This window comes from Neodiprion lecontei, chromosome 2 (assembly GCF_021901455.1).
Source record: "Neodiprion lecontei isolate iyNeoLeco1 chromosome 2, iyNeoLeco1.1, whole genome shotgun sequence".
NCBI classification, from domain to species: Eukaryota; Metazoa; Arthropoda; class Insecta; order Hymenoptera; family Diprionidae; genus Neodiprion; species Neodiprion lecontei.
In genome coordinates, this window is record NC_060261.1 from 5,566,330 (window position 1) to 5,591,108 (window position 24,779).

At 36.1% G+C, this 24,779-nt stretch overlaps 2 protein-coding genes across 8 annotated transcripts in view; one reads left to right on the top strand and one right to left on the bottom strand.

Annotated features, from left to right (window-relative positions):
• Positions 1-44: 44 nt before the first annotated feature.
• On the top strand, positions 45-4,182 carry LOC107218642 (PR domain zinc finger protein 5-like). 2 transcript variants are annotated; one of them, XM_046732619.1, is made up of 2 exons: positions 45-802; positions 898-4,182. In XM_046732619.1, the coding sequence occupies exons 1-2, from the start codon at positions 497-499 to the stop codon at positions 3,442-3,444; spliced, it is 2,853 nt and encodes a 950-aa protein (XP_046588575.1). In that variant the 5' UTR covers positions 45-496; the 3' UTR covers positions 3,445-4,182. The 2 variants fall into 2 exon arrangements, with proteins under 2 accessions (XP_046588575.1, XP_015512060.2); XM_015656574.2 differs by having other exon boundaries at positions 46-802; positions 901-4,182.
• A 326-nt stretch (positions 4,183-4,508) lies between these two features.
• LOC107226646 (kalirin) overlaps positions 4,509-24,779 on the bottom strand; it is a 44,674-nt gene continuing 24,403 nt past the window's right edge. For 3 of the 6 annotated variants that reach the window (XM_046732598.1, XM_046732596.1, XM_046732595.1), the window contains 15 exons: positions 14,402-14,474; positions 11,337-11,688; positions 10,946-11,029; positions 10,188-10,513; positions 9,872-10,031; positions 9,567-9,794; positions 9,292-9,480; positions 8,877-9,109; positions 7,229-7,487; positions 6,793-6,831; positions 6,156-6,687; positions 5,515-6,043; positions 5,111-5,446; positions 4,813-5,005; positions 4,509-4,721 (listed from right to left, as the gene is read on the bottom strand). In XM_046732598.1, the coding sequence (XP_046588554.1) occupies positions 4,614-4,721; positions 4,813-5,005; positions 5,111-5,446; positions 5,515-6,043; positions 6,156-6,687; positions 6,793-6,831; positions 7,229-7,487; positions 8,877-9,109; positions 9,292-9,480; positions 9,567-9,794; positions 9,872-10,031; positions 10,188-10,513; positions 10,946-11,029; positions 11,337-11,688; positions 14,402-14,474 (3,641 nt within the window). In that variant the 3' untranslated portion in view covers positions 4,509-4,613. Of the gene's footprint in view, positions 4,722-4,812; positions 5,006-5,110; positions 5,447-5,514; positions 6,044-6,155; positions 6,688-6,792; positions 6,832-6,906; positions 7,159-7,228; positions 7,488-8,876; positions 9,110-9,291; positions 9,481-9,566; positions 9,795-9,871; positions 10,032-10,187; positions 10,514-10,945; positions 11,030-11,336; positions 11,689-14,401; positions 14,475-24,779 lie in introns of those variants that run through there. The other 3 variants (XM_046732597.1, XM_046732599.1, XM_046732600.1) reach the window with 3 other exon arrangements.

A 24,779-nucleotide genomic window follows, 5' to 3' on the forward strand; every position in this document is an offset into this window, starting at 1 on the left:
CAAGCGCACGACAATTTTCGCTTGTCACACCAAAGCTCATTGGGGCAACCAGGGGCAACTGTCTTTATAATTTTCAGTGAACGATCTAGTATAGCATTTTGTACAAAGTTCAAATGTCTGACTGAAAAAATTTAAAGGGCCGTTCCACTCATCTGAAATCGTGACGATCACTACAGTACCGCAGCCAAGGATGATAGTAACTGCCGTATAGTTTCTCATTTATTGAAAAACTTTGCTTCCGTGTTTTTTCCCCACCATCCGTATCAAACTTCAATGTTATTAGAGCGATCAGAGCTCGTTGGTGCCAGTTGTAATGTTAGGTTATGTATGTCGTTTGAGGTTAATTACCGGACATATTCAGTAATTTACGTAGTGTGGAATGTATAAAATCGTACTTGCATCGGTGAAGCGTACAACTTGAAATTGGTAATATTTCATAAAGTTCTTTAGTATCGCGGTATTGAGTAAAACGAGTTTCATAAAAGTGTATTTTGCAATGACCGAACCGAACACCGAGCGATGCAGTTACATCAATTGTGGTAAACAACGGCTTGGACAACAATTTCATTATCTGCCACTGAAAAATTCGAGCCTTTGTGTGAAGTGGTTGATAAACAGCGGGCGGGAGGATTTGCTTACACGTGAGACTCCTGCATTAGAATCATTGAAACTTGCTATTTGTAGCAACCATTTCCATGATGATGACTACCTCCTAGGAGGAGCTTTGAAGGAAGACGCAGTTCCAATTCAATATTGGGATCTCGGCTACTCTATTGAAATTGGTGGAATGAAAAATGCTGACGTAAGTTACAACAGTTGTGCGATGTTAATAAATTGTTGCATTCCAAATGCTATAAAGGTTATTATTTTTATTTTAACTTTTATTATTTGTCTCAGCAGATTGATCAGCAAACACAGAATAACAGCATTGAGAGCCTCTCCACTACAGGATCTGAAACTGATTCCAATTTAGGATCTGACAATAAATTCCGAACTCAATTAGGCAACAAAATAGAGGCTGTATTAAATTCAGTCCAGAATTTCCATGGTCAATCAGCAAGTACTGAGAATTTGGATTTTGAGCATTCGGTACAAAATTTGTGCACAAAGCTGAAGTTAAATTCCGTTGGATATAATGATGATCGAAACCACCTGACATCGACGAGTGATTTGATGAAATTGAAGAGAACTATCAAAAACATGTGTAGAACGTGTGCAAGGAAGAAAAATAATCTAGTCAATATAGTTGATGAAACGACACGCTCTTCCAACAGTATATTGACGAAATTAAAACTGCTTATAGAAATTAAGAACAGTGATGATCTGCCGAAAAAAATATGCCACGAATGTCTTGCAAAACTGGAACAGTCGTATAAATTTTTTCAACAAATATACAAAGCAGACAGTACTCTACGTGGTATGCTATTTGAATGTAAACAAGAAAGCGAATCTCTTTTTAACCGTCATAATAAATGCAATGGTGATGTAGCTTGTTCTCGAAATCCTAAGACTTCGGATAAACTCGTTAGTAAGGCACAGAAGTTTCGATTGAAAGTAAATAATCTATCGCTTAAAAATAATTTGAATACTACATGGATGGATAGTGAAGTTGCTAAATTTGATGAGATTATGAAGAATAACGATAATATTCTAGAAAAAATTAGTTTGAATAGCGAAATTTATTCAAGTGAAAATACTGAAAACACTGTGAGCTACTTACTGTCAGACTGTAGTAACAACGATGCTGCATTGAACTGGCTCGACGTTGTGGGTACAATAAAGAAAGAACATAAACCAAATGCATCAAAATCTAATACAGCTGTAGAGAAATCACCAGTTGCTGCTTTTCGAATTCAATGCAAACATTGTGACCGTACTTTCAAATTACGACGACAATTAAAAACCCATATAGCAATGAATCATTCTTCGCCGATAAACTATACGTGTGAACATTGCAGTGTTTCCTGCACGAGTAAAAAATCTTTGTCAGAACATTATGTTCAGGCTCATCCTGGACAGAGATACAATAGTAATAATTGCGACAGTACAGTCTCAAAGAAAGATGAGTTACTGTCACACATCGAGCAATTCGACTCAAGAAAATCCATTATACCTGAAAAAAATAGTTACACGAATCCACATCTTGATCAAACATTTGCCTGTGATGACTGTGAGAAAACATTTTCCTGCAAGCAAACTCTTTGTAAACATATTCACAGACTACATCCACCTTTTGCTTATACTTGCACAATTTGCAACAATGTGATGTACAGCGAGGCTGCTACTTATAAACACATGACAACTCACGATAAAGCCCCGCTATTTCCATGCCATGATTGTGGCAGAATGTTTTACAGCACCAAGAAATTAGAGAAGCATAAAAGCATACATGATAGTGACACATGGAATAAAAGGAAAAAGGTCTGGTTCCATTGTCAGTTGTGCGATGCTTCATATACAATAGCTGAGGAATTAATTAAACACATAGAATCTCATTCTTCAGAGGATTGGGAAAAGTATAGAACTAAAATTTTATATTGCGGTGAATGTAATGCCAGATTAATAGGTAAGGAAAAGTTCCGAATTCATAAAATGAAGTACCATCTTAGCAAAAGGGGTGATTTCATTTGTCTACTTTGCGATGGAGTTACCCAAGATTTTCAATCATTCGTGGAGTATGAAAAACATATCAAATCGCATTCTAATGAGCTTCAACATTTGCTTTTGAAAAATTTCAAATGTGAGCATTGTCGAAAGGCTTTCAACTCAAATTCTAGTCGAATAAATCACATAGATTTATATCATTCCGATGTTATGCATTCTTGTCCCATTTGCAATCTCAAAATAAAACGTGAAGATCATCTGAGAAATCATATCACCACTGTTCACAATTCCAACAGACAAAGTTCAAGTAAAGCGCAAAACTTTTTAGAAGAAAAGTGTTCAAGTTCCAAAAACCAAAGGAGCGATCATAATGAAGAAGATCAAGAACCGTTTAAAAATTTGGAGAAATTATTTCCTTGGGCCCAAAGATATTCATGCGACCATTGCAGTATGAAATTCTATTACATGCACAAACTACGGCAGCATCTTCTCAGTGAACACGGAGATAAAGAGAATGCAGCAATTATTCAAACATTGGAGAAATATCGAAAATTTAAATGCACAGAGTGTGAAGCAACTTTTAAGCACAAGAGCGGCCTAGATACACATATGAAACGAATTCATTCTGACACAGAACACACATGTTATATTTGTGGACTCAAATTAAAATTAGCAAAGGATTTGTGTGACCATTTGCTCACGCATGACAAAGATATGCAACTTCACAAATGCCAATACTGTGAAAAACAGTTTGAACATGAGGAAGATAAAATAAATCACGAAGATAATCACCATGCAAAACGGTTTAAAAGTGATTCGTTCGATTGTGACAGTGAATAAATTATATAATTCCAATACTTATTGCATCAATTTCAGTCAAAGCTTAGCACTAGTATAATTGGAATATTGAGTGACTGGCAATACATTCAATTAATTGAGATCAGTTACCACATATCTTGGTATGTATTGTTATTATTACGTTATTTTGAATTGCTCAGGTTAAAAACAAAGTACCATCAAGTCGAATATTTTTCTAGATATTGTATAATTAATATAATTAAAAAATAATTCATTTGTATATACAGTTGCCACCGATTATTTCCATAATTACATCAGCTATGTCGACATCAGCTATGTCGGTGGTAACTTTCGTACTATGAGGAATTAGATTTTTTTTAAATACCAAACCTTATGAGAATGAGACATATCGCTGAGACTAGTGATTGTCATTTGCAGTTCACACACCATCATTATCTATTATTAGTTTTTAAAATGAGTTTCATTTGTTTCATCAATTTCTTTTAAGTACTTTTTCCTGCTTATTTGTTAGTACCTATGTGTAATATATGCATTTTCTATACGTATAATAGTTGTACTATTGATGTATTATATATTTGAATTACTTTCTATTGATGAACCCAAGAGATTTGAAACAAAAATCACATACAAATGAACCTTTGATTGGGCCCAAACAGTTCAGAAAAGTTAAGGGTAAAAAATCTTTTTATGTATTAATTTTCTAACTGTCATATATTCAGCATTTTGGGGTAATGACGAAAATACAAGGTTTTTAAATCACTTATCGATTGTTTTTTCTCTGCCATACTCAACCCTGTAATCTTTATATTATTGTCGGAAATTCTTGACAATATTCATTTTACTTTATTCTAAATTTTTCAGACCGTATTACAAACAAATCAGTCCACTTATACGTTGTGAAATATCAAAACGTATCGTGTCTTCGTCATTTTTGATTGATGATTAATAATTATGTTGTAAATTATAATAAGAAAATAATGAGACAATAATAATAACAATACTACAACGTTTTAGCTTGCTTTGTGGTAAAGATTTTTCGCAATTCTAACAAATTAAAAAAGACGGATTATGAATATGAAACAACATTCGAGGTATACAAATTTAAATATATCTTTGTTATTTACATGTCACTTTTTGCATTTCCTTATAAACTGTTAATAGGATATAACACTCTGGACCAATATGTATTGTTAAGAATAAAAACTATCGTTATGGTCTTGATGTGATTTGGAACAATGTGCCCGACGCTCTGTGAATGCTGCCATTCGAGATGATGGTATCGTAGTGCCTTTGGGAATCTAAAAAAGTATGCATAAGAAAAGTTACTCACTCCCTCCTTCGTCAGTCATGTTTTAATTTACAATTAAAAAAATGAATTCTGACTATCACCTTAAACCACGGAGATTCTAAGCAATTCTCTGCTGACGCACGATCTTCTCCATGCAGGCAGAGCAATCTTCCGAGAAGATCTTTTGCATCATTTGAAACCTTCTTGAAATATTCATCAGGAAAGCAAAAATCACATTTTAATATATTTGCTGTCGTTTCCTCGACCGAATCATCCAGGAACGGTGACAAGCCACTGAAACATTCGGCAGCAATCAGTACAAAAATTCGATGAATATCAAAACCTGCCCTATGGAAGCAATGTATATTACTCAACAGCTCTATGAAACGCATAACGCACCTTAGCAACACATAAATGAATACTCCAGTTGCCCACATATCAGTGTGACGACCAGTAGGTCTGCCAAGGACTAATTCAGGAGCTGCAAACTCTAAGTCAGCAGGCGGTACTACTTCCTCGACAGGCCCTCGAACAGCTTCACCCAAGTCAACAAGCTTGACAATTTCTGTTTCTTGGTCGACCAGGACATTTTCAGGTTTCACATCGAGATGAGCAAAGTGTCGGGTATGTAACCAATCCAGAGCGGAAAGCAATTGGCTGGTATATTTGCTGGCAGCTGCTTCGGTATATTCTTTCTTCTCACATAGGTATGTGAACAGCATCGGACCCCGAACTCTTAAATAAAGCATCGATTACTTACTGTTCAATCAGTTAGAATAATAACAATCTTTCGTTGTACTCACAACTCAAGTACGATTGTGTCTACTCCAGGCTGTGGAGCATTTTCAAAAAGGGCAAATGCCCTTACGATGTTTGCGTGATGCGTTGAAGCCAGTAAATCGTATTCTGAACGAGTGAATGATCTAGATTGTTTGTGACGTGGTGTTTGTTTAAGTGCAACTTCATGACCAGTACCGCGGTCTCTGGCGCGCCGTACGACTGCAAACCTCCCCTTTCCCAGCTCATCCAACTCCAGATATCGTCCGACGAATTGCTCAGCTTCCCAGCTTATTCCCTCATCCATGGGCAATGTTATCACAGCTGAAGGTGATGTCGCGTTTCCAGTCTTTGCAACTATTCTAAAACTGTACGAAGTCCCAGGTAGTAATTCCAGGACTGTCGGACGCGTTTTGACTTCTTTTATAATAGTTATCCATTCTAACGATGGTATTGTTCTGTATTCCAAGTTACAGGACCCAGTATCATGGCACTCCCAATCTACTTCAACCTTTGTGGTGCCCAAAATACGTGCCCACGTTGTTCCGTTTCCTCCTATTTTTTGAAGTCAAGAAAATATACTTGTAGTTTGTAGTTGTAGTAATAAATTTAGTATGTAATTTAATTATGTTATTTCACTGACGTGCATACACACGGCATTACAAACCTGTTACATTGAGTGAGATTTTCGTGGAACAGGAACCATTATCACACTGTATACTACAAATATATGCACCAGAATCCACCGGACGACAACGAGAAATTTCGAGATATATAAATCCCGAATTATGGTAAAGCCTATGGCGTTCGCTCGGTACAATATCATGAGATTCTCCCTCCTTCCGCCAAACAATCGTGGCACCTTCAGCCCGTGCAACTTCTATGGAAAGTCTGGCTACCTCGCCGGCAGTAACTCTTACAGGTGTTAAAACACTGAGTACTTTTGGTGGCATTTTTTCTCCAAGCCCCTTCTGCGGACTAGACACTGCTTGATCTGGGTCTATTTTTCTCGGGCGAAACGACCATGCTCTGCTGATTGATGAGTTGGGAATGAAACTAGCTGGAATCCACAATTCTTCCTTTGCATCAATAGGAGAAACGACTAGCCCTGGTCCATCTAAGTGAGATACGACCAATTCGTCTCCAGCGTGTAGTTTGACCCAGTCAGCGGCTAATCGTACGCGAGCACCTGGAGCCACCTGAGGAATCGCCGCATTAAAGAGAATCCCTTTGCTTTCTGGCAACATTCCCGGCTTCGTCATGCGATTTTTATTCATATACGTGCATCAGAATTTCATGCTCACCCAACAGTAGGATGTACAGTAGAACCACCACCCATCGTGCTAGTTAGTTCAGAACCAATACTTTTTTTCTGAATTTTTTTTCATCTCATTTTTTTCTAGCATTTCTAGTTTATCTTTTGACAATGGATAATGTCTTAATTCTTCTACAAAGTGGAACTATAGGCATACGTATTTGTACTTTAGGGGCATACGGTATTTCTTTTTTTCTGTCTGTTTATTTTTTTTTTTTTTGTTATTTTTGTTATCTTTTCTTTTATTTTTTCAATAGTACAAGAGCGAGAGTTTGCCATTGCAACAACAGAAGGCAATGCAATAGATAGCGGATAGCGAGAGACATCAAGAGGAAGAAGCGGAAGAGTCCATTGGCTGTAAGTAAGAATGCTATAACAGTCTTGGGCTCCACTTCATTTCATAGCAGAGAGGGATTGGGGCTCACCGGAATTGAGTTGTTGCGAACTGGCGAACGTGCTCGCAGAGTGTTCCTGAACCCTTCTAAGAAGTTAAGTCTACTCTTAGTAGGGCTGGGTGTCCGAGGAGGCAGTGCATCGCCATCTAAGCCACCCGCGGTGTGTGACCGCTGAATCAGCTGCGTTTTACGTTGATTGCTTCTTTCCTTATTTGCTGCTCCAGACACTGTCAGCATTGGGGGAACTGACACCGCTGCTTGAATGACTGGTTCCGGTGTCGAGCCACGGCTGTACGCCAGCAAATTAAAAATGAATAGAAAACACAGTACTACAGATCAAATTTTTCCTACATTATTCAATCGATGTTAACCATATCAGTCGTCACGATTATGTTTTTTCTTGCTATCTAACAGTGAAATTGAAAATGATTTTATTAATGAGGGAAAATGTTGACCAGAACAGAAGCTGTGTCTGTTGCTTTTTTATCCAGCAAGGTAGTAATATAATGTAAGTTATTTCAAGCGCATCGCAGGTCAAGGAAAAAAGCTCTTGGATTTGCTTAAATTAAGTCGCCAAGACCTCTGGATAGAGTTATAAAATATAAAGCATGATTAATGTGCACCGTTCGTTTCTTATTGCTTTTTCGTGCATAGTCAAGCAATTAATGTTAATGTGAAAGTTACTCCTGAATCGATGGTTAAATGTTATAAAATTTGTATATTTGTCGAATTTATTATTAAGGTAATGTTGAATAGCTTTTGAGTATAGGTTTCAAGGTGTGGGTGAGATACAGAAAAATTTCACTACGGTAAATTTGCTTATTCAATTGCATAATCGCACACCCACGACTTTATTTATTGAAATGATAGTTATTTACCTTGGTGAAAGGGTGTAATTATTGCAAGTGGACATTGGGTAAGAAAGATCGATTTGATATTGTAGTACTGTGTTTTTGGTAAATCATAAAATAACAAGCAGTTAGTTAGGGTGCACCGGCATTAGGGGAATAGGGATTACGATGCATCACAATGACATTCTCAATCAATTTACGTTTTTATTCTAAACAAAATTTTTATGCGCAGGAGTTGATTATTATAGTAGTTTTTTTTTTTTTGTTTTTTTTTGTTTTTAGTTTTCCAATAATATGTATTATGTACACGCACTGCAGCTCGTTCACTTCAGCGCCATTATAAACGTTATTAAAATTATTATAAATATATCGTACATTTTGCATTATAATAATAACCAATTTCATTACTGTATGCTCTCTTGAGCGCCTCACTTTATTATTTAATTTATACATATATATATTATTATTATATATATATATATTATATAATATATTATATTAATATATATATATGAATTTTTTTATATATATATATATATGTCTATATGTATATATGCACATTGGAACGGATTAGCACACGTGACAGGCTCAGGGAGCGAGAGTAAGTAAAAAGACTAATAATTAGAGAGAAGATTCAGAGAAGCTAAAGAGCAGGGCGAAAGACGAGGGGTACGAAAGGATAAGTTTGGGGTAAAGACAAGGAGACACTACCATTAACTAGCTTACAGCGTTCGTATTTTTATAAAATATACAAAAATATGTTGAAACGAATATTCACAGGTTGAGTGTTAAATGTCAGTAAGAGTTGAGTAGTTGGAGACGCTTACAGTGGGTCTTTGGTAAGTTCCTTTTGGTAGGCAATTGGGGACTGTATTGCCTTAAGGAAATCGCGCTGTGTTTGCAGGATCGCTGTTATCGTATCCACCCATTCCTGTTTTCGCGCCTCATTCTCGTCCACTGCTGCGCACGAGAATCCCAAGCCTGGCTTGCGAGGATCCGTCGAACGGATCACGAACCTTTCAGGGTCATCTCCCAACTCGTCGAGACTCATTTTGTTCACCTGTATTGCGTTATTGGAAAGTTACAAGAGAAAATTTGTGTTATTCATCCATATTTACCACCCTGTTGATGGGCTTGATTCCGAGTCTAACATTCAACCGACTGTTAAGAAGCAGCTGCTTGCGACAGTATCTCAATTGAATCTAACAACCCAAGTTTTTGCAAATAAGAAACCGAACCTACCTGTATGTGAGCTTTGTATATGTAAGCGGGATTAGTGAACTGGGTTTTTTTCCCGACTGCCTCACTGAATATAATATTCTGCTCAAATAGAAAAACCTGCCATTCTCTTCCGCGAACAGGTACATTTCCTATTTCAGAAACTAACAGCGGGCCATGGAGTAGTAGTTTTCCCTGGGCGGTAATCTTACCCTGAAAACATCGAACCCTTAAATATTAAATCACCGAAGCTAGGAAGCAAACGTGAATAAGTGAAGAACAGGAAAAGATTGACCTACATCAAAGCCCTGTAATCTTCCTACGTCCATCATGTCATTGGCTGCTTTGGGAATGATGTGCATAACATGTGCTGCCGCACGAAGACCTTCTATCTCTGAGTGATTTTGCGTCTTTTCCGTTAATCTTAACGCCTCGCGCAGCAGCAATTGATACTTCATTATTCGCTGTACAGGCTTGATCAGTAAGTCGCATAACTGAAGCCTGTGACCCAACTTTTGCCGCAATTCCTGTAAATTTTAAGTTAACTTAGACATAGAATTCGATTGACGCTTCAAATGAGACTGTATATTTCTATAATAATTACCTCAAAGTATGTGTCGATGTGTTCAGATACAATATACTCGGAAACTGGCTTATTTTGACAATAGACAACATACATGTGCAATTTTCTCTCATACTTTTTGAACAGTGGACCCAAATCTTGTGGTCTCTCCAGGCAATGCTCCAACGCTTTGAGGAAAAAACTGCAATTCAAAATAGTGTTAAATTTCAAATATCGGGAGACCTTTGCATTTAGAAAAGACAATTTCATCAAAGCAGAAAATACGTCTAGCATGAAAAATTAGATTGAAATTTAATTAACATTGATACTATAAATCAGAAGTATAAATAATACTCACTCTCTGTGCCACTCATAAATTGCTTCTATATTGCCAAACACCATTTTGTCTTTTCCACCACGCAGATCTTCGGGTAGAGGAATTTCGCTGTCAGGATCTCTCATGAGCGCCATGTATCCCTCAACGATCTGCTTCAAATCACTGACGTAGAGTTTTTCAGTCTCAACTAACTCACTTATGACAAACTGTCTCTTAACGATTGCTGCACTTTCTGGATCTGTCTCTTCTACTGCTGACACACCAAGGCTGACTCCATCTTCGCTGCCCGTTGCTTTACTAGGCACTCGTTGCAAACTGTTCCTCTCTTGGTTTTCCGTATGTTGTTCCTGTTACATTTAGCCGATGTAATATATCCATAAGATAAAGTCCGATAGAAATAGTTAGAAGGTATATAGTACGATGAATTTGTTTATTGCAGGCCTTCCATTTATTTCTAGTTTCAAAAAAAAAATCAATGAAAAAACCCAGTAACAATTCAAATAGTTATCATGACAGAGAGTATTATAAGACACAAGTTTTTCAGATTATCCCTTTATTTTTTCTCTTACATGCGTTGGACTTTAGAAGATGGAATGTGATAGAATAAAATGTAACTAATGAGAATACTTCGTATTGAAAAACTGTCTTCCCCTGGTTAAGTAGTAACAAAAAGTGACGGGAAATAATTAAGAAATAGCAAATTGAGTGGAAGGTCTGTTAAAACACGTTTGTACAACGCCTGACGAGTATGCAGAAAAATAATCTTGCACCGAACTCACCATTCTCTCTTTGACTATTTGCTCGATTTCTGCAAGATCGGCCGACGTAGCACCGTCCAAACTACTCATGGAATTCTCGGAACCCTGCAATCGCAAAATGGTACACATAAATATAAATTATAGGTGTAAAATAAAATTCGCGATGAAAATGCAAATATCGTTTCGTTCCGCAATTAACTTCACCTTGATTGTATCGATAAACGCGGCATAAAAAAAAAAAATAATAATAAATAAAATTACAGTCTCGGATAAAATGGCGTCGATTAAGTGCACCCACACCGACGTTATCTGGCATATACGTAAGTATAATATCAGCGTGTAAAAGTCAATTTCCGTCAGGGAAAATTGGGTGAGAAAAAAATGAAATTAACCCTCATCGGATTAGGCTTACTCTTTTTCCAGACAATTCGTCGGGGATCGTTGAACCGGGTGGTCCGTTTCCCGTGACGACGACAATTGGCTCTGTTATCGGTTTCATCGGCGGCGGTAGCTCGAGATCATCCTCCCCATCCTCGCCCCCGTTTTGTTCCAAGAAAGCCGGCGTCTCGCCGTCTTCGCCCTCGACGTCTTCTTCCTCTTCGCCCTCTGAGGCCGCTCTTCCGGATTTGTCACCACTCGGTAATTTGAACCGTTTGTCTGATCCGGTTTTCTTCAGAGGCGGCAGTCTGTCCGGCGTCGATGCCGATGACTTTTCTACCTTCCCTTGACTCAACTTGCGCAGCGGTGGCGGCAGCCATTTTCTCCTGAAAATCAAATTGAATAAACATTGAAGAAACACGTTTTGCCACTTTAGATTTCTCACATGAGCATCATTAAAGGATTTATGTAAGCTATTTCGACATCTCAAATTGAATACATTTTTTTTACGAAATCCAGGAAAATCAATCACAAACTATTCAAGTTTTATGAAATTGAATACGCTGCAGCGTATTTTTTGTTTTTTGGTTCAATGTTTCTCAATTCATCAACTATTATTATCATATTACATCCTGACCTATCGTGAACAGTTTTTTAATAACGAGAAAAATAATTGAATCCAAGGAGAATTATTTTAGGCGAATCGGCAATGCAATTAATTTGTAGAAAAAACAAAGAGTGTGAAAACCCGAACAAAGATGTCGATGATGATGATGATGATGATGATGTTGGTTTAAAAACCGCGATGCGGTGTCACGCCGCTAAAGACCGGCTCTACGCCTATATATGAACAATAAACTCTGCCTCGTGTAATCATAAAGAAAGGAGGAGGAGAACATACAACAATTGTGTTGAACAGGATCTTCGTTTAACCGATCGGAAACACCAGCCTGCTCGTCAAGCATGTCGGGTTAAATTTTTTTTTAATTTTTTACGAAATTGCTGCACAGATAAAAAAAAACAGAGAGCGTCTTATCAAAAGTGCGTCGTCAACTGCAGTATTTATTTATATTCGTAAACTTGGGGATGCATCAGAATCCGGTTAACTCAGAAACGATAAGAACTGCCACATTCATATGGAACGATGAGACATCGGATGTTCTGAGGACTTGCAATAATCGCGCAATACAATTTTCTCGCAAGACAAATATCAACAGCATCCTCGGAGTTGCGAACATCACTCGACAAGGACACAGGCTGCGATTTAGCGATAAAATTAACCCAATGCATAATTTTATCTAATAAAACAACATTTGTAATCAAGTTAAATTCACAAGCAATTTTACTATAGTTTAAAAAAAAAAAAAAAAACCTGCAGCACATAAAAATTGGTCATTTTTCTATCAAAATCCCATCCGTCATTCCCAAAACTTGGAGTTTAGTTCGTTCGTTAATGGAAACACCCATATGAATGGGCGTGAAAAGACACAAACGTGTATTCTGCACGTATAATTGTTTAACCGGTAATCGTATCGAAAAAAAATTCCCCCACATCAAGGTACATACATATTATTATGCAAGCGTAAATACATCGCGTGTGTTCCGTGAAGAAATTAAATGACTGTATGTAAGTATATATATATATATATATATATTACAAATAATAATTACGACGAAGCGATCCAGAACGCGTTGTAACGTTTTACATAGTTTAACCCGTACAGTCGGTTTATTTACAAATGGCATATTAATCACACCGCGAGATTACAGATTTGCATACACGTATACGTATAAATATCGTGTGTATTAAATTGATTAAATTTATTGATATTAATTTCAGTAATATGCATATAATTACCCGCGTCAATCTATTAAATAACGCGGATATCGTTCTTGACACGCGATCGGAAATTCGTCCATGTAAATATTTTTTTTAACCACATAAATACATATAGTATATTATATATATATATATATATATATATATATACTTCTATACTGTTTTTCCTTCATTGATTTCTTCACTCTCTCTCTCTCTCTCTCTAAGAAAAAACAGAAGCAATAATTGCCTAATTTATACACGGCTTTTCTGACGTACATATATACTATGATAATATCTCAAATATTATACCTATATTGTCAAATGCTAAATCTGAATTTTCACGTGCCGATCAGGTTCATGAATCGCGGTGAAACTCACATACTAGTATAATTTCGCACTTTATTTCCGGATATAATATTTTCAACGTCACGGTATAATACATATTTTTTTATATATATTTTTTTTCTTTCTTCATTTACAGTAGAATGAAATCGTGATGATTTAACCGCGTTTGTCGTACAACAGAGTTACTGATTTCCGTCTACCTATACATGCAGTACACAATAAATCGTTCAGATAAATTTATAACTACGTGTACTACTACGTTAATTTTTATCGATAGATAAAACACACGGTGCGTATACTGTATATGTACAACTATACACAGGTACGCGTGTGATTGCATTGAGAAAAATTCGTAGCAAGAGAAACGTTAAAAACAAAATATATAAGTGTATATTAAAACGTTCAGTAAAGAAATTGTTTAAATCGCAATCTTTGACTTGTTATCTCACATCTAAATAAACTTATTTCATTATTTTCTTTCCCACAGTGGTAAAAATATTTACGTCTCTTTACAATACCTAAGCGAATATACTTAATCACTGAGTTCAATAAATTCGTCAAGGAAATTCTAGCTGAATCGTGATTATCGTGGTAGGATATCCGTCGCTTTATCATCACTACCTCACTGATTGGTGTTTTTAGAGTACTATAAATGTGAAATTACGTAGAGTGGTATACATAAAATAACAGTGTTTATTTTTTCTCTTCAATCGTAATTGCTTTTAAATGAAAATCTCTGAAGCAAATAAGACTTGTTATACACTGTATTATTATAATTTAAATTCTCCGTTCGCGGTTGCAGTAAAATATCATATCCTTCTAAACGTTAAACGGATTAAAACGTAACCCGGAAATACTTGTCGAATTTGAAAAATGGCTCGTGAGAGAGTGAAAGAAAAAAAAAAAACAAAGAATAAGAAACTTGTACTCACCCGCTGAAAACTCGCCGTTTGTTCCCAGGTGAGCTTGTGCTTGCAGAACCGCCTCCGTCGCTGGTTCCCAGTTCTAAAACATCGTACAACACATTTTGAAACATGTTAACGGTATTTGCACAAACGCGCGTCACCTTTATACGAAATTTATTCACTTTTTTCCCTTCAATTTTGCACACTAAATCCCTGTACATCAATTGTATTATATCTTGTAAATTTCTTTAAATCCCTGCGACTCGATCATTTCCGCACCCTTTTCACACCACAGGTAGAAACAAACCAAAAAAAAAAAAAAAAAGCAAAGAAAAAAAAATGCAACACTGTTTTCAATCCCAAATCGCAGCACCATAGAATCGAATATATTTCTTCCTTCTCCGCGTAACAAGTGTTAACTATTCTTAATACATCACGAGTAATTAACCAATTAATGATAGCCGTCTGTGCACCAGGTATTTTATATAAACTTTTACGTGTAGCCAGACAGGTCAAGCAGAGAGCGTCCAATATCGCGGACGATGTATTTCTGATAACGCGTGCCTCTGGTATAAAGCTCTCAGTTATGCGAGCAAAGGGGTTCTCCCTACTTCTTCACCTCGGCGTATATAACTAACGGCTTGAAACCGCAGCGGGTTGGTCTATTGCTCAAAGATCATTGAAGAGAAAAAGGAAAAAGAAAAAGAACCGTGGAGGGGGAAATTGAGATAGCAATGTTAAAAACTGACTCACTTCACGCACGCTCTACATAAATTGCGTTATTGCATTATAAAATAGACGTTCGCAAGTTAAAGCGTGACCAAAATGATCCAGTTTTCGCGCTCTGCCCTGGATCATGATCGAGGAAACTTTATTCGTCGACCTGCATCTCTCGGCGGCTCCCGGATGTCGCGACGCAAGACACGCGTCCTCTTCTCGCCTCTCATCTTTTAAACTCGACGATCAGAAATAGGCGTCCCTCACCGCCTTTTTGCTGCATCTCTTGGTGCGATTCCAATAAAATATACTTTTTATACATATAATATAATATGATATATTATAATTCGGAGACCGCCGTTTTTCGTCTATTATATTTATAGAATATAATATACGTGTAATTAATTAACAAAGTTAATCGCGGAACAGCTGAAATATAGGCTGCATTTTTATATATATTTTATATATATATATATATTTTATATATATATAAACGTTGAAACGATGTAAGATTTAAAAAAAATACATCCTTTCGACGACTGTAAAATATTAGACCTACATGTGTTACGAAAAACCCATCGAATATTCCACGAATCTAATGTATAGTAGACACGCTGTATTAATCCTCACTGTATAAACGATGAGAACACAGAACCCGCTAGCTTGTGGCTCTGTAACTTCCGGTAGGGAATTTCCGTAGTCGATTCGAGGCTCATCGTAATTTTAAAATAATGTATAACTCATTAGACCGATTTGCACTTGAACGCAAAAATTTCCATGTCCTAGCCTTGTCACAGTTTATTTATAACTTCGAGTGATCTTCGTTACTTCTTATAACCCCAAAAACCCCCGAGTAACAACTTCCGGTCAGAATCATCGAATTTTGATAGTTTTCTCGATTTTCAATCCGCCATATTGGATTCGCTATATTGTATTCGCCATATTGAATCCGTCATCTTCGATTTAGAAATAATCAAATTCGAACATGAGATTCGTGATCAGCGACCGGAAAAACCCCCGAGTAAAAAAATTCAGGTGAAAATATTTAGTTGAAAAATGTTTTTACTAAAAGAGTTGATTGGATTTCTTTGTTAATTTCTGAAGTATTGATTTTGAATTGTTTGCAATAAAAGAAAAAATGAAGAATCGCGAGAACGATTCAAACGACTTTCTTAGAATTTGATATACATTTTAACTTGTCCTTCTTTGCATCAGTTTCACGGGATGAAAAATTCGACAACGTTACACGAGGAATTAACATCATTCATTCAGACCGAGAAATTCGCAATTTTATATTTAGGAAGAAAATATAATATTCAAGGACATGTTATATGTATCTCTAAACAATTCTGAGCAGTTTGAAATATATAATTCTCTTACAGGTAAAAACTGAGAACACGGTTTTTATTCGTTATTAAAGTTGCTTCATCGTGTGAAATATCTCGTGGATATATTTCGTTGAAGAGATTGCGTTAACTTTCCTTAGAAAATGAGGAAATTAATTATCAGAAGACAATACAGCGGCGTGCAAGTTTTGCGGTAATCGCTAATAATCCATAATTGAGAGAAACGGATAATGCAATATTGCACCGCATAATTACGGATTTCGCAAAAAAATATCGACTTCGTATCAAGTTCGCCGAATAAAATCATTATATTGTCTCTTCACAACAATATCGTAACAAGTTTAATAACTATTTTGCTGTAAATATGAATTTAGAACGAAACAGATACGATCTGACCCCGACAAGAAATTATCGAAACTGTGGAAAATCTCGGTAAAATTAATAAAACCAGCATCCAGAATTTTGAATAAAATTATCAAACGAACTATCATAAGTAACAAAAATAAATAAATGAAAGAATGATTATTATTCTCACCGGCAAATCAAAGTAGCAACATAATTATCAAAAGTGACCCATGCCTTATTTTAAATAATTATATACAAATAATATCAGAGAAAAACTTTTTCCTGCCAGAAAAAAAAAAAAAAATGCAAGAAATGTTACGTTATATTTAACAAGAGGTAAATTTTGGCAATACAATAACATTCGACATATATTGGGAAACCGGGCAGCATAGCAGAAACGTCCAGCTATATAATGTACCGTACGAAGAGTTTCCAACGAAAATAAATTAATATTTCAGATACTGCGCACAGCACAAATTGTAACAATAACGAACCCTTGAGACCGAGCAAGCACATGTTCACCCTATAATATACGATTTTCACTGAATATTCCGTGCAGCCGCGCCAATTAATCGGAAATAAAACTTCGCTAATACACGCGTATGCATATTATATGTATATAAACATATATAACATGTAAATCGTATACAGGTATCTAAAATTTGGCCAGAAGCCACGTGGCTGTGGCCTTGCGACGTTGCCGCCCGTTGAACTTTTCATAATTTGTTTTTTTTCCATATTTCATTTATTGTATTATTATATAACTCCCCCGCTTTTTGCACGCAAAAATCGGGAAATAATAACAATAACAATAATAATAATAATAATAAAAACTCGCCGTCGAATTGAAAAAGAATTTGTAAATTGCGATTTAAATAATTTGTGGGTTAACCTGACGGGATTTTTTTTATCATCTAAACAGGCCAGAATGCGGTCTGGCCGTTGCCGGTAAAACACGAGCACGAGGTCGTAGAATCGCTTATATATATATATATATATATATAAGCAGGCGGTTTTCGTCATCGTCGTCGTCGCATAAAGTCGTTCTGATTAAATGCGACAGCGAAATTACACGCAGCGTTATTCTGATATTATACAAATATTAAGGTTAAATTTCAACCCGTGAAACCGAATTCGAACTAAGAAAGTAAAAACGATTTTCGTATACTTGAACGCTGGCAAAAATCTTTCGATGCACATTGTGCAGCTTGTTATACTTATTTACAATGTAAATGGTAATTGGAAAAGCTCGAGGTTTCAATTAGCGTATATATTTATAAATACGCTGTATAAATACGCTAAAGGAAAAAAAATGTTAAAAATTTCGTACTGGTAATATATATATATATATATATATGTGTATATATATATATCAGATTCGATTAGTGTAAAGTTCGGTAATTTCGATTTACAGTTTACAAATTGATATTATAAGAAAAATTCCTTAATGCCAACACGTTCCGACATAATATATAATGTGAATTCGAGGTGAATTTAGATAAAAAGAAAAGAAAAGAAAAAAAAAAGGAGAACATCAAATTTTTCGCAAATGTTTGTTTTTCCCTCGAAACTTACATACCTTACTTCTTTTACCCTGACCTTTTTCCCCAGTTTTCCCAACACTGACGGTGATCACATATGACGTATGTATATTTATTATACAATTTACGTTTGCACGCAGCTCGGCGGCGGTTGCAATGACGATAGTTTCGAAAAGAGCTTATACGTTGAAAGAATTCATTTTGTCACAGTTTATCCTGTACTTATATGTATATACTGACAACATACGCGATTACAAATTTTTCACAGAAGATATGAAAAAAAAAAGAAAAAAAGAAAGGAAATAAAGAAAAAAGAAACAAGCAAATAAATGCGTATAACACATGTAGTTTTTTTAAAAGGTGTTGTTTTTCTTTGTTGTATCTTTTCTCAGAATTTGTATAAATTCGAGTTATACTAGTTGCAAAATCTTCGCCGTTATCAAACGTCAAGGATCTGGAGCAGAGAGTTTGGCGATCACGTACTAGTCACAAATTATTAGTACAACTATCACTATTATTATTATTGTTATTATTACTATTATTATTATTACACATGTGTAACAAACGTTTTACCCAGGCACAGCCCATATGCACATAATATACATTACACGCGAAAATCTGAGAACGATTAAACCCGGATTAGACCCACAAGGACGTTATAATAATAGTAATAATAAAATAACATCTATATTTAAATATTACACCGTATTATTATACACATACTTGTGTAGGGGAATATTTTTTTTTATTCTCCTTCATTTTCTTTCATTTTACACCCCACCGAAGATAATCACCTTTGTTATAACAACCGTATATACGCTGCGTGATATAATAATACGAAAGTTACAGCGATAAAATCCAAAGGCGAGGAATTTGAATTCCAAAGTATCAATCACTCTTGACGAACCCTTCACGATATCAATATAATTATACATGTGTGTATATGTGTGTATATATATATATATATATTATTTACAAGTTTCAAAATAGAATTCGAACATCAAAGTATAACGTGCAGATTTTTTACCGCATCCTCATCTTCAACATCTTTATACATATACATATGTATAGTACATATACACACTTTAATCGACCTCGATAATTTTGTTTTTTCACACATATATATATATATATATATATATACATTTTTTGTTTCTATTACACAAGTGGATGTGGTAGAAGAATGAAAATAAAATTGAGCGAAAAAAAAAAAAAGAAACTTCCGAACGAGAAAACCGAGCCGTGAAGTTTCGTTCAAATAATTTCCGAGCAACACTCGTTGACTATTTTCCACTTGACTGTCCGTAATTTTTTTTTTTTTTTTTCTCTCTGCCATTCCTTTCGGAATTCTTTCCGTCACCGAAAACGGGGTCACACGGGGATGGTGGAGGTAGGTAAGGAAAGAGAGGGGAGAAGAGGAGGAGGAGGAGGAAGGAGGAGAGAGAAAAAAAAAGTAGTGCAGCGCAGGAGATGATTTTCTACCCTAGGATGGATAGATAGGGAGGGTGGGAGGGTTGCGATAGGTCGCGCAGCCGGACGGACATCCGCGGGAGGCTGCGAACACTGGTCAAGGACACGCGTATTGATCGAGGAACGAAGGGGGAGAGGAGAGGAGAGGAGAGGAGAGGAGAGGAGAGGAGAGGAGAGGAGAGGAGAGGAGAGACCTGCCTGCCTCTCTTCTCGTCGCCGGTTACACCCACTTCTCGCCGTTTCGCGTGCCTACGTATATCACGTATGTGCTTTTTATTTATTCTTGTACCTACGATGGAAATTAGGAGGGCAATTGTTGTAAAATTTTTCGAAATTTTATCTGGACGCTGGTTCCAAATTAAGAAAGAATAGAATCGTCGAAATATTGTCTCTGATTGTTAACCCTAAATCCTCTCGCTGTGTCTTCCGTCAACTTTGATATTTTTTACTACATGTATGTATAAAGATATAAAGTAACGAGAAAGCTATTGTATATTTTACTAAATATATTATTACGAATGCGAAAATTGAATTTTATGATTTTTTTTTTCTTTTTTTTTCCATACCCTTTGCGGCGTAGCGTCTCGTATATGAGGCATCTTTTTTGAACAGGTTGTTCAAGATTTATACACAATTTTTGACATATCGCTGTCTTTCAGACTTAAGATGTCAACGTTGATGTTTCAAAAGGGATTATACAACGATTCCGCGAATAAAATGAGCGCTATAAATGAACAGAGTGTTGAAAATGCCTGTTTTTACAGAATAAATGTAATTGTGGAAAGTTTATGGGGACTGGAAAAGTGAAACTCGGTAATCATCGGTTTTTGTGTCGCTAAAAACGAATTCGATGTAAAAATTTCAAAATTCAAGATGGCGGGTCAAATATGGCGGACTGAAAATATAAATATTGATCGTGTTCGCTGATATGAGATCTGCCATTCTGAGCTTTGAAAATTTCTCAGCTCTAGGCCTATTTCTTAAATCAGACAACAAGAAGAAACGTATGCTGCAAAGGGTCGAAGAGTTCGAAAAGTGCGAGACAATTCTTCCTACGGTATGGTTTCTGATCGAATGTAACAGAAATGATAATAATGATAATCACGTTCGTGCGAAAGGGATCGCGAGAAAATTAGGTGAAAAGGGGACGGAGAAAATCGAATTGGGCCAAAGGACGAAGGGCATTTAGAACCAACCCCTATACTTACATAGATGGCGAATTAGCTTCAAGGATGTCAGAGTGTAAGAAAGATTTGTGCAATATGCACAAGACATTTTTGTATTTCTTTACGCGCAATGTATTATAGATTGATTCAATTGTATAATAATGAAAATTGATGACGTAAAAAAGTGTATATATATACATATATATATATATATATATTTGCAGACTAAAGTTTATTTCGAATTATTGTTTGTCCATGAAGAAGAGAAAACACGCCCCTGTACTAGAAATAAGAATAAATTCTGTGCAATTCAATTCCCTGAAAAATCATGCATCGGACATTTATCTACATTGCCTCGTTACTCAGTTACAAAATTCAAAATGAAAGTAAAATTATTTTCGCGTTTTAATCAAATGGAAAATGAAAAATGGCATTCAAAAACCAGTAAATATCAACGTTAAGGGCTCAAATTTCAACAGGCGTTTTATTTCCACTTCTTACAACTATCGAAGTTGTAAATTTGAAAAAAAGATTTTTTTGATTTTTTTTTTGAACCACTTTAATAAACGTGTCGATGAAAAGATTCAATCTCGATTGAATAAATTACGCGATCCGAACAGGTACGAGTAAAATAAGAAAGAAATTTTGTTGTCAGATTGAAATTTCGCAAACTGACAACGCAAAGTTGATAGCCTGATACGTATAAATATTGTGAAAATAAAAATATTTATAAAATCGACATTACCGTTTGGAATATCTTTGTTGTCATTCCGCTGCCGTGACGAAAACGAACGACGACATTTGAAGAGGATGCAATTTCCCAACAAATACTTGGAAAAATTGTAACGATTTTCATTCGTACGACGCGATGAGGCGAATAATTGATGGCGAGGCCGGTGAACTTTATCTAAAACATCAACTACACGATTCCGTCTCGACGATGACGATTCGTCCGTCGAACTCGGTGTAAATCTCTTCGGTTTCATGACGACTCAATTCGTTTCAATCACAACAACGAAGTGGACGACATGCCTTTCCCCGCACTTGCACTCGAACTCGTAAGATATTATTATAATGTCGAATAATCGCCCGGCGTAAGACATTTTGAAAAAAGAATCGAAACGGATAATTTGACTTCAACGCACGAGTTCTTGACTCAACCAGAGGTAGAAACTCAACTAACTTTCGCACAAACGCACGGCTGTATTTATGGTAAAAATTTTCGTACAACGTAGAGGGTTTCGATAGCTCTGATTGGTTGCCGACTATTTTTCGGCAACCAATCCGACTGCGGGACATTCAATTCTATTGAAAACAAACTATTCCGTTAATGAGGTCATTTATTACCACCCATAAAGTGTATGTTCTCGAAAAATCCACGAAGAGCCTAAAATGCGTACAAAGGGTTCTACGGAGTGAATCATAGCTTTACCTGGAATAGAAACAATTTCAAACTCCAGGTATATGTGACGATAAAGGTTGACCCCTAATTTCAAGAAAATTGGGTCTGGTATTGTGTATCAGCTATATAATACAACGGTCATATCACAGGGTGAGCCGATATATCGGTTTTCCGGTCCTCTAGAGGTTAACGATCACCAGTGCAGTACAATTGCAGGTTCAGATGTACAATTTTAAACAACTTTGTCAGCTTTTATTTTTTGGATATATATTTATTCAATATTCGTCGTGTAACTAACGTGATCAGGTATACCGGGACAATCTCTTGAAATTTGAAAATGAACCGCGCATGCGCGAATTTTATCGGCTGTTCGCGCAGGCTGGCCATCCCGAGTTTCATCTGTCAAACTCTGTCAAAAACTGGAAGACCAATGAGATTGAATTATTTGACGGATGCGCGGTTGATTTCCAAGTTTCAAGAGATTGTCCCGGTATAAGTAAAATGCGAGATCGAAACACGACGATATTCTACTTTTATTTCTTCATTATATTCCTATTATATGTATACTTCTATTCAACTGCACTTATTGTTTTTTCAATTCATGTGTATTCATTACATGATCTGTGCAAAGTCTGAACACGATATAAGAATAAAATGAGATTAAACGCGTATTAATTGAATGAAAATATGCAGTTACAAACTGCACGCGCGCATCTGTTGCACAATTGAGTAAATTAATTCCGCATACGATAATACAATGATAAAGAATTCAATTAAACATTCGATAAAACGCTACAATATAATTATACTAACAATTAAAAAGAAAGAAGAAAAAAAAAAAGAAAAAGAGACAAATTCAGCCGCTCAAATCGCCGCGCTTATCTCGACTACGATAATTACTCTAACCTAAGAGAAATGTAATAAAATACATGAAATGGCAAAAGCATTCGTGACTTATCGGTATAGAGAAGATATCGTTAAGTGTAGAAGTAAAGCGGTTAGATAGATGGGTGCAGATAAAGACGGTCTAGAGCGCAAAGTGTACGAGGAGGAGGAAATACGGGAAAAGACGGAGCGCCGGAAACTCAAACAACCCCCTTTCCACCCCTTGCCCGAAACACTTCGTTGTCACGAGTAGGCAACACTCGTCGGGATAAGAGGCACGGAGTTGTTTCACCACTCTCATTGACGTTTCAGAGGGTTAGTCGGGAGCTCGTAGAAATTTGCCAAGAAAGTTTCAGTCTAATTGGGTACCTGGATTACCCTGCGTGATAACGAGCCCTAAACGATATTCTCGATTATACGGTTCAACGATTTTCACATCTCTCAAGCAAATTGGTTATACCCAAAACTATAACGAGATATTTGTCATTAATTTTACGAGGATATAATCGTAAAAGATTGAATCTTTGTCAAATTATTATATCTTTAACCCTCTGAGTCATTGGGGTAAGTATTCTTACCATGTATTTTATATACATTTTTTGTATAATTAGAGAACTTTTCAACGTATTTCTTTGCGGTTTTTTGCTATTTCTGATAGTATACTAGTACATTTTCAATACTCGAGAGTAATTGTTGCGATATAGTGTAAATTATTATTATTGGAAGCGAATTAATTGAAAAAAATCGTGAGAATTGAAGGCATAATTCATTTCCGAGAAAGTTACTTCTCTACACGTATACATGTTTTACGTAAATTATAAGTTTTTTGGGTCGCTGATAGCGAATCTGAAATCGGATTTTATAAATTCAAAATGGCGGATCCAATACGGCGGACAAAAAATTAAAATTCGATCGAATCCCGAGAACAAAAACTCTGTCCAGAGGTTTTTGGGGTCACTGATTACGAATCTGAAATCAGATTTTGAAAACTCATTACGGCGGTTTCAATCAGCGATCCCGAAAACTCCTGCATAGAGTTTTTTGACCTTATTCGATCAAATTTGAAATTTTCGTCCACCATATTGGATCCACCATCTCGAATTATCAAAGCTGATTTTGGATTCGTAACCAACAACCCCGAAGACCATAAACCACTATCTTGCAATAAAACCTGACTCAGCACAACAATGGGTGACTCAGAGGGTTAATCCTTGGCAAATAAATAAAACTGCAAACACTGAAATTATGAACCAAAGCTCAGACACCCAAACGTCAAAGTTCAAGTCGTTAAAAGTCTATTAGATTCGTTCCGATTTTATTTGCAATACTATATTTTAGACGGATTTATTTCATGTTTTCATTATTTATTTATTTATTGCCATTTGCCGATCGTATGAATAAATGTCGGTAAAGAAAAGCCTAAATTTTTTTCCCCGAATCAACGTCCTCGACGTTAGTCCAGTTTCGTCCTTTGCGACGATCCATTTCGCGGATTATCTGATACAGGATGAAATGTCCTGTTTCAACAAACCC

Excerpts from the sequence above, each read along its gene's own strand:
- LOC107218642 (XM_046732619.1), top strand. The coding sequence starts at position 497 with ATGACCGAACCGAACACCGAGCGATGCAGTTACATCAATTGTGGTAAA. Across the intron at positions 803-897 it reads GTGGAATGAAAAATGCTGAC|CAGATTGATCAGCAAACACA; the intron begins GTAAGTTACAAC and ends TATTTGTCTCAG.